A 10,059-nucleotide genomic window follows, 5' to 3' on the forward strand; every position below is an offset into this window, starting at 1 on the left:
GTTGTTCTCTGTCCCCCTCTGTCCCATCTGCTCCATGGGTGTCTCTCTTTGTCCGTCTCACCTGCCCTCCCCTCTCCACCCCCTGCCCTCTGTTGACAATATGTCCAGCTGTGTCTCTGTGGGTCTCTCTGCCCACTCATGCCCCATTTCTTTGTCACTTCCCTCCCTCTGTTGTGTGAGACTATTTCTCACATTGGTCTGTCTTTCTGTCTGTCCATCCTTGCCCTTCCTATTCTCCCCACCATCTCCCTTCCCAGGAAGGCTCCTGGATTCTGGAAAGACCATCCCCCCCAAGTCCTGCCCCAGACCTCCCCCCTTCTCCCCACCCAGAGCCCCGGGGTACCTCTGCACCTCCCACTTAGCTTCTGCTAACCTCGTAGGCCAGGCAGCCCGCCGTGGCCTCTTGTGCCCCCTTGTTATGCCCCGGCCTACTTACCGCGCAGCTGCCTGCCCCTCACCTCTCCGAATGAGGTCAGTCATCCTGCCCCGGCCCTGCTCCAGGCCCCTCATGATTTATTCACCTGCCCCCCGCATCAACCTTTGTCCAAGGGAACCAGATCCCACCAGGCACCTGCCATCTGAGCTGGTGGCTCTGGCCTCTTTCGGCCACTCACGGCCATCCATTCACGTATTTCTTTTGCAAACATCCGAGGTCTGCCGGGATCCAGCCCCGGGCCGGCTGCTGGGGCCACATGACAGACCCCGTCTGCCCTGAAGGCCCTGCTCTCAGTCACATCTAATTCAGAAAAGGGCCAAGAGACAGCCTCCAAGTGCTTGGGGGCACAGACTCAGGCATCAGCAAGGCTTCCTGGGGGAGAAGGGGGGATGGGCGGCATTCTAGGCGCTGCCCACCAATGTTTAACTTGGCCCTGGGCAAGCGTCAGCATCCCCGGCAGGGATCAGCTGTGAACGGGCACCGGCATCCAGCAGGGTCTGTGGGTGGAAGCCCTCAGGAGGGAGGCAGGGGTGGAAGTCCCTGGAAAGGGTGATGGTGGCAAGAGGCTGGAGGAAACTTCAGAGACTGAGTCTTCAGCAAATGTCGGTGAAGCCCCTGCTGTGTGTGTTCCCGGGTGCTGGGAACCAGTCCCTGCCTCAGGCCGGCTGTGGAGGAGCAAGGGCAGGGGAGGGCCCGACAGGCAGTCAGGGGGACACTGCGGTGACGGGGGCTGAGGCAGTGACCTGTGAGCCAAGGTCAGAGGGATGAAGGGAGTGACCGCGTGAAGACGGGTGGCCATGCAGGCAGAGGGGACATCTTCCACAAAGCCCTGGGCAGGGCTGAGGGTCTAAGGAAAGGCCAGGGCTGAGAGGCGAGTGGACGCCGGCCGGCGGTCTAGGGTGGGAAGGGCTCGTTGTGACCATTCACGTCGATCCTCTGGAGACTCAGCTTCAGCATCCTTCAGCCCCTCTGCACCCCGGGTCACGTCTCCTCCCGGAGGCCAGGAGTGCACTGCACCCCCGGAAGCACAGCAAACATCCCTCAGAGACAGGGATGCTCCTGTTTTCTGCAAGGTCATACAAAGGGCCTGCAGGCCTGGCTTCACCCCATGCATTTGCTGTGTGACCCTAGGCAAGATATTTCACCTCTCTGAGCCTTAGTTCCCTTATCTGGAAAGTGGAGGTGGACCTAGTATCTGTCTCATGGTGCCTTTGTGAAAATTAAATGATAAAAGGCCTAGCAGGTTCCCAGCGCATAAGAAGCGTTCAAAACATGGTGGATGTCACATGTGATGAAAGATTCCACGTCTAAATAACCATCTAAGAAGGTGGGGAGTGTTGAGAAATGTGTGTCCCAAAGTATAAGCCACAGGAGTGGGAACTGTAACTGGTCAGGGAATAGTGGGCAGAAGTATTTTCAATGAAGGAGCAAAGCCTTCGTGTCCAGCTCCAGTGTCCAGGATGGCCAGGTGGATCAGTGGTGGACAAATGAATGGACGGATGGTTGGGTGGATAGGTGGGTGGTTGGATGGGTGGGAGGCTGACTTGATGGATTGGTGTTTGAATGGTTGGTGCTTGGAAGGATGGATGATTGAGTAGCCGGATGGATAGATGGACAGACGGACGGACGGATGGATGGATGAATGGATGGACAGGTGGGTTGCTGACTGGATGGAAGGATAGGTAGGTGATGTGACAGGCTAGTGGTTAAACGGTTGCATAGACAGATGGACAGTTGGCTGGCTGGATGGGTGGGTGAATGAAAAGATGGATGGATAGACAAGTCGAGGATGATTGGGTAGGTAAATGAGTAGTAGGTGAGTAAATGGAGAGGTGGATGTCTTTTGTTCGTTTTTTTTTTTTTAATTTTTATTTATTTTTGGCTGTGTTGGGTCTTCATTGCTGCGCACGGGCTTTCTCTGGTTGCGGTGAGCGGGGGCTAGTCTTCGTTGCAGTGCGCTGGCTTCTCCTTGCGGTGACTTCTCTTGCTGCAGAGCATGGGCTCTAGGCACGTGGGCTTCAGTAGTTGTGGCACGCGGGCTTCAATAGTTGTGGCTTGCGGGCTCTAGAGCGCAGGCTCAGTAGTTGTGGCGCACAGGCTTAGTTGCTCTGCAGCATGTGGGATCTTCCCAGACCAGGGCTCAAACCTGTGTACCCTGCACCGGCAGGCGGATTCTTAACCATTGCGCCACCAGGGAAGTCCCGAGAGGTGGATGTTTTGATGGACTGCTGGTCTAATGTTTGGTTGTTGGATGGCTGAACGATTGGGTAGATGGGTGTATGGATGGACAGATAGATAGGTGGAGGTAGGTAGATGGCTGGGTGGATGGACTGCTGGTGTAGGTCTTTACAGTCTTCATTCAAAGAGTCCATTAGGCTGGAGACCATATCTTATCTATTTCAGTGTCTCCCATGATGTCCAGCCCACTCATTGCTGAGACACACTAATTAATGTGTGAATAAAGACTTTTTCTTTATTCACCTATCCACCCAGGAAGTGGGGGCTTCCCTGGCGGTCCAGTGGTTAAGACTCTGCGCTTCCAATGCAGGGGGCTCGGGTTCGATCCCTGGTCGGGAAACTAAGATCCCACACGCTGCACAGCACAGCCAAAAAAATAAATAAATAAAAATAAAAACAAAACCCAATAAGAATTTCTAAAAAAAAAGATGTGTCTATTTATCTCCTCCTACTCTGAGCTGAGCTGTGATTGCTCTGATGGCAAACGACGTCTCCTTCTCTACTCCGTTCCCTACAAGCCAAACCCAGGCTTGGCACCTGGTAAACACCATACACAGATCCACATTGAGACACCACTTCACACTCACCAGGACAGCTAGAGTGAAAACAGACAGACAATCACAACAGGTGAGGATGTGGAAGCTGGAACCTTCACATGCTGCTGTTGGGTTTATGAAATGGTGCCGCCACTTTGGGAAAGAGTCTGGCAGCTCCTCAGAATGAGTTACCGTATGACTCAGCAACTTCAGTCCTCAGTCCATACCCAAGGGAATTGAAAACGTCAGTGCACACAAAAATTTGTACGCAAATGTATACAGCAGTGTTACTCATAGTCAAAAAAATGAAACAATCCAAATGTTCATCAGTGTATAAATGGGTAAGAAAAATGTGTCTATCCAACCAATGGGATATTATTTGGCCATAAAAACGAATGAGGTACTGACACGTGCTACAACACAGATGAAGCTTGCAGACACTCTGCTAAGTGAAAGCAGCCAGACGCGAAAGGCCACATAGTGTATGATTCCATTTACATGAAAAATCCAGAAGGGGCAAATCCACAGGGACGAAACAGGTTAGTGGTTGTCAAGGGATGGGGGAGTGGGGTTGAGGAGGGATGGCTAATGGGCACGGGGTTTCTTTTCGGGGTGATGAAAACGTTCTGAAATTAGTGGTGATGACTGCACAACACTGAATATACTAAAACCCACAGAATGTACCCTTTATAAGGGTGAATTTTATGTAGCAATAAAGCACTTATAGATATTTTAAAACCCACCAAAGACAGGTGCCGATATATACGAGGACTGGAGGTGGGGGTTGGACACAGCGAGGAGTCTGCTCCATTTGGCTTCTCAAGCTGTGCTTCTGGGCCCCAGAGCAGGAGGCCATAGGGTGGCCACAGAGCTAGACCACAGGCTGGGCCGGTGGAGCCAGAGGGCTGTGGGTAAAAGCAGTCACTGAAACACCACAGCACAGCATCAAGCCAGCCTGGCGGACAGCTTCTCCAGGGGACCTGAGGAGTATCATAGCTGGAGGGTGTGTGAGCTGGCAGGAGGCCGGCCCGCTGGATGGCAGGGTGCCTCCCACGCTCCCAGGTCTGGGATGCTGGTGCACAAAAGGAGCGCATGCGTGCTCCAGGCCAGAGCAGGTGGTGGAAACTTTCTGAACCTTGGTGTCCTCTTCTGCATAATGGGAACAGGAATCCCTCCCTCCCTCCCTCCCTCCCAGGGTGTGATGGAGATGACGTGAAACCATTTATACAAAAGCTCTTTGTAAGCTGCTAAGTGCTGGGTAGATGTTACTCCAGCTGTGAGTCAGGGATAGATCCTGGCTCCTGGGCCACCTCCCGCATCCCCTTCCAGCCCCAGGCAGCTGTGGGCTCCAATGAGGCTAAGAAGCGTTCCTGATAAACTGCGTTTGGTGTTTTCCCATGATTGCGGTGGATACTTCTAAGCCTGGACACCTTCCTCTTTCCTCGTGGCTCTGACAGGAAAACCAGGCTGAGACGGGCCAGGCTCAGTCAGGTCCCAGTTCCCAAGGAGGACCGCCCCCTGCCACCCCCCCGCCCCTCTGGTACCAGGAAGGGGCAGCCAGAAGAGGGCTGTGGGTGCAGAGGGGACCGCAGGGAGACAGGAACGGGCTCTGCCTGGAAGGACGCAGCCGTCCCAGGTCCAGGAGGTCCTGCTCATTCGTCTGTCTCTTTCCAGCTGCCGTATCCCCAGGCTCAGGCTGTATTTGAAGAGTACAGAGCACTTCGACTCAGTCAAAAAACGGTTTGGAGACTACAAGGCCTTGCAGAAGAAAGAATGAGGGTTAAAAGTGAGGCCCCTGAAGCCAACCAGACCTGTTTCCTAGCTGTGTGACCTTGGGAAAGTCGATCTGTGCTTCAGTTCCCTCCTCTGTAAGATGGGATCTGAACAGGACCAAGTCTTAGGGTTGTAATATGTGTAAAGTTCTCGAGGCAGCCCTCAGTCCCTAAGGGTTTGCTATTATTATCAAGGAGAGAGGATGCGGAAATGGGTGTTTATTGAAATAAACACCATTCAAGCCAAAACCATTTACGGAGCACCTACTGTGCGCTGGTGCTGGGGTGCTCAGTCCTGGCCCTCTGGGGGCCCTGAGGATGCTGTGTGTTCGGGGGCGGTGAGCAGGTGTAGCGACTGTGTGCTGCTAAGTGTGGGTGCCTCTCGTAAAGCCACTACGCGTCAGGCAGGGTGCACCCCAGCAGAGGGCTGGTGCGCCCCTCCAGCCCTGCTCCACCACACCCACACCTCGCCCCGACCAAGATCGAGATCCGCTCGGTGGTGACTTGGCGGATTCCTGGGGTGGGGCTCGGGGTGGAGCAGGACCTTAAATACGAGGCCTGCGGGTCCTCCCCACTTCCTGCCGCACTTGCACTCCGCCGCCGTCAGTGAGTACGGTCTGGACCGGGTGGGGGGAGGGGCGGCTGAGACACCCCCTCTCCTAGCAGTCCGACCCCCAGACTGCCTGCGGGGGTCCTCCTTCATCGTCCTGTCTGTCTGTCTCTCCTAGTGCCGCCCTACACCATCGTCTACTTCCCGACCCGAGGTGCGGCCGCTGCTCCTCTAGGAGGGCGAAGGGCACAGACAGGGGTCCCAGCAGGACCTCCAGTCTGGACAGCCCGCGGCGGAGGCGGAGGCGGACGCTGAGACGGAGGCGGGACCCCCCCGGGGGGCGGGGCCGGGATCTCGGGCTCGGGCCTCATCCTCTCTGGGGCCAAGGGTGGGGCGCTCTATCCATCGTCTCTGGTCCCTTCCTGGGGCGCTGTGGGCTGGGTCAGCCTCCCTGTCCTCCCCCCCGCCCCCCCGCAAGACACGCCGGGGGCTCCACCCTTTCTCCGCGGTCCATCTGCTCCGCAGCAGGCTCGGAGGCTAGAGTTTGTCCTGTCCCTGAGTCCAGTTCCCATACTCCTGACTTCCCCAGGGCGCTGCGAGGCTGGGGTCTCTGCCCAGCCCCACACCCCGTCCTCCCCTCCCCCAGGGCGCTGCGAGGCCCTGCGCATGCTGCTGGCCGACCAGGGCCAGAGCTGGAAGGAGGAGGTGGTGACCAAGGAGTCCTGGTTGCAGGGCCCACTCAAGGCCTCCTGTGTGAGTGGCTGTGCTGAGGCAGCATTTGGGCCTTTACGGGGCAGCACGAGGGTGCGGGGCAGCTGAGCTCAGCGTCCCTCACCGAGCCCTTCCCCCTCCCAGCTGTACGGGCAGCTCCCCAAGTTCCAGGATGGAGACCTCATTCTGTACCAGTCCAATGCCATCCTGCGACACCTGGGCCGCTCCTTTGGTGAGTCCTGAGGTTAAAGGCAGCCCAGTCCAGAAAAGCACCTGAAGGGTCCCGCCAAGATGTCCTGGGGCCTGAGTTGCTGCCACCGGTCCTGTGGCTGGAGGGCAGGCCACGTGGCCCAAGAGGAAGGGGCAGGGCCTGGGTTAGGAGGGCTCTGGGTTATTGGGCTGGGGCTGCCGGTCCCCCCGGGCAGGGACCATACAGGTCTGGCTACCCTCTAGCCAGTCAGCACCACATGGGTTCACTGTGCCTGTTTCCTGGATGACAGCTCAGAGGCAGCCACCAGCCGCCCCGTGTGTGCTGCTATAGGCTAGAGCCACTGTGGGTGTGCCCAGGAGCTTCAGAGTAGACCTCCTGCCCGTTTCTTCCTGCTCTGGCCTCACCTGAATCTGGAAAACCCATGCACACAGTGAGCAGGCCTGTGGCCTGTTTCAAGGGTGGTGGGAATGTGGCTTAGGGAGGTGGCTGCGTCTTCATTGGCTATCTTGGTGGGGAGGGGGGTGTCCCAGGAGGACAGAAGACCAGTGGGATGAGCCAGGCCCAGGCCCACCCTAACTTCTGCAGCCCCAGGGTGAGAGGACAGAGGCCTCCAGCCGCGGCCTGCTTCCCCGTCTCTCGCCCCACGCTCTCCTGCACTCCGAGGGACACACCAGTCTGCAGAGCCAAGTGCTGTCCAGGCCCCGCAAGCGGCCACTCCTCTGGCCTAGGGAAGCATGATCAGAGGCTTGGCCCACACTTGCAGGGGGACAACCTGGAGGAAGGGCTTGGGGCGATGTGGGCAGGGAATTTCTGACTCCCAGGGACCCAGGGTGTGGTCTCAAAGACAAGCATGGGCTTCTGCTGGGTGTGTTCCTTGGGCTCGTGGAGATGGGAGCAGCAGAGTTGGGCAAAGACGACCCTCCAACGCAGGGGACCTGGTTTCCCAGCCCTGAGGCCTGCAGGCTTTTGGGGGAGAGGGGAGCAGCGGGGCCCCAGCCTGGACAGAACCTGACCCTCTGCCTGGCCGCTGACCCAGGGCTCTACGGCAAAGACCAGCGAGAGGCGGCGCTGGTGGACATGGTGAATGACGGTGTGGAGGACCTCCGCAGGCACTGCAGCCGCATCATTCATCGCGGCCACGTGAGCAGGCCGGGCTTGCACTCAGGGCCGGCGCTGGGGGGCTGCCCGGGCCGCCACGGGCAGCGCTCCCTTTCACAGGAGGAGGACAAGGCCCAGTATGTTCTGGAGCTGCCGGGGCACCTGAAGCCTTTTGAGAGCCTGCTGTCCCAGAACCAAGGGGGCCAGGCCTTCATCGTGGGCGACCAGGTGAGTGCTGGGTCCAGCCCGTTGTAGGTCCATTTCTCAGAAGGGCAAACTGAGACCAGAGCAGGGACCTGACTGGTTCACTGGAGTAGTCAGAGTTCTGACCCCCAGTAGCCCCCCTCTCTCTTGACCCCATTCAAACCCCCTCCCGCCCCCTGTCCTGCAGATCTCCTTCGCAGACTACAACCTGCTGGACCTGCTGCTGAGTCACAAGGTCCTGGTCCCCGGCTGCCTGGACTCCTTCCCCCTGCTCTCAGCCTACGTGGCCCGCCTCAGCGCCCGGCCCAAGCTGCAGGCCTTCCTGGCCTCCCCGGAGCACGTGAACCGCCCCGTCTTTGGAAGCCGCAAGATATGAACCCGCTTGGCCTCCCCTGGCAGACGGGCTGCCCTTGGGACCAATAAACACGGTGAGAGGAAAGCTGTGCTGTGCTCACTGAGGGACCGGGTGGCCACAGGGGGCCCTCTGCCCCTTCCCAGGCTGCGTCTCGGAAGGTGAGGGCTGGGCTGGGCCCTGGAAAAGCCGCAGGTCCCCAGAGCTGCCGGGAGACAAAGAGGAGTTCCAAGTCCAGAGAGGAAGATGAGATCCCAAACCTCAAAGATCTACCCTGGACAACTTCTTGCAGGAGGGGGTTGACCCCCCCCCCCCAGGGGTACTCATGGTTATGGCAACCTGGGAACCATCTCCATCTGGGAGAAGGGCCGCCGTGCAGGGAACAGACAGTCCCTGACGTCTGTGTGATGAGTTCTGTCGTCTGCCACAGGCAGGGCACTTGGTCTCTGCACACTCAGGTGCTGTGCACACGTGCCGCTTGGGAGTGACACACACGCTCAGGTGTTTCACCCGAGTGAGTGTTGATGTTGTCCATTCTCTGTGTCCCCCACAGTCACCTGCAGGCAGGGCCCAGGTGTAGGGCTGAAGGCAGACCTGGGAGCTCTGGGCTCATCATGCTGCTTGGGAAGCCGGGAGTGGGGGGGGGGGCGCGGTCAAGGGTCTCCTCCAGCTCCCAGAGCCTCTGTCAGCCCTTGGCGGGAGCACCCTGCCACCTGCCCGATCCCAGCCCATCTCTCCCCTCCCGAAAGACTGTGACTGCCTCCTGCCTCCTGTGGCACCGTCAGCCTGTCCGGCCCCTCCCGCTGGCTCTTTGGACAACGTGGAGTCAGATAATTCCAGAATGCCTGGCACTCCCAGTGCAGAGCTCTCATGGCTTCTTGCTGCAAAGTCCGCAGCCTGAGGAGCCCGCCAGGCCCTCCTAGAAATGAACTCTTCGGTCTCCAGAACATTCCCCACCCCCTTGCCCGGTTCACCCTTAGAGCTGCTCTCAGCTCTCCGGACAGCCCAGCCCTCCCGCCCCTGCCAGCCTTTGTCCCTGTGGTCTCCTCCGGCCCCCCACTCTCCCGCCACCCCCATGGCCACGCCCCTTCAGCCCTCAGCTCGCTGCCCCTCCGCTGTGGCCAGGTGCCCTGGGCACTTCCCCTTCTCCTGTAGCTCCACTCTGTGGAGTCTGGCCTGCCCAGTGGTCTTGGCTCCAACCCTCCTCCTTTGAGGTCAGAGAGCCGATCAGGTTAATTTCTGTCTCCCCCGCCCCCAGGTGAGGTGCTGACTCACCTTTACCCGTCAGGAAATGGGTGTGCAAACACCAGCAAGAGCTGCCTCTTTGTGTCTGGGACACTCTACCTCCATGGGGGAGGCTGCAGGGCCTCAGTAGTGCCCCCCTCACCCCCATCAACTGAGCCTGTTTCATAAGGGTCTCCTATCACAGGCCTGTCCCAGTTCACAGACCTGGTGGCCCTGCTCCATTCTGGCCCCATACTGGGGACTTCTCACACTTAACCCCCTCAAGGGAGGAAACCCAGACTCATAGAGGGAAGGCAGCTTGTCCAAGGCCACACAGCTTATCAACGGGAGAGCTGGAATTCAAACCCAGGGCTGAGGAACTCCTAGGTGGTCCTCGGAAAGGGAGGAAGGGAGGGGCCTGGGGCCGAAGGAGTGGGCAGGCGGCCATTTTCAGGAGCAAGAGTGACTTGGGCCCAGGCAGGTGCCAGAGGCTCCGGCGGGTGGGCAGCGGCACTGGTGGCCACTGTGGAGGCCTTGCCTGCCAGGCCAAGGACTTGGAGTTGACCCCGGGGCACAGGGGTCACCGCAGGCTTTTGAGCAGAAAGGAGGACTCTTAGAAATCTGAGCCTGTCAGCGCTCAGGGAGCCTCAGGCATCACCTAAGTCTACACACTCACCTTACAGACAGGGAAGCAGAGGCCTGGAGAGCGGAATGACTTCCCGGGTTC

The 10,059-nt window shown here is 58.5% G+C and overlaps 1 protein-coding gene across 1 annotated transcript; it reads left to right on the top strand.

The window, feature by feature from the left end:
* Positions 1–5,571: 5,571 nt before the first annotated feature.
* GSTP1 (glutathione S-transferase pi 1) lies at positions 5,572–8,132 on the top strand (the record flags this gene model as incomplete). Its single annotated transcript, XM_082660719.1, has 6 exons — positions 5,572–5,588; positions 5,711–5,746; positions 6,179–6,285; positions 6,388–6,475; positions 7,491–7,780; positions 7,944–8,132. Coding segments are annotated over exons 1-6 (711 nt in total). The 5' UTR covers positions 5,572–5,587.
* Between the last annotated feature and the right edge of the window lie 1,927 nt (positions 8,133–10,059).

The sequence above is a fragment of the Grampus griseus genome (assembly GCF_964374135.1).
Source record: "Grampus griseus genome assembly, chromosome: 8".
Lineage (NCBI taxonomy): Eukaryota > Metazoa > Chordata > Mammalia > Artiodactyla > Delphinidae > Grampus > Grampus griseus.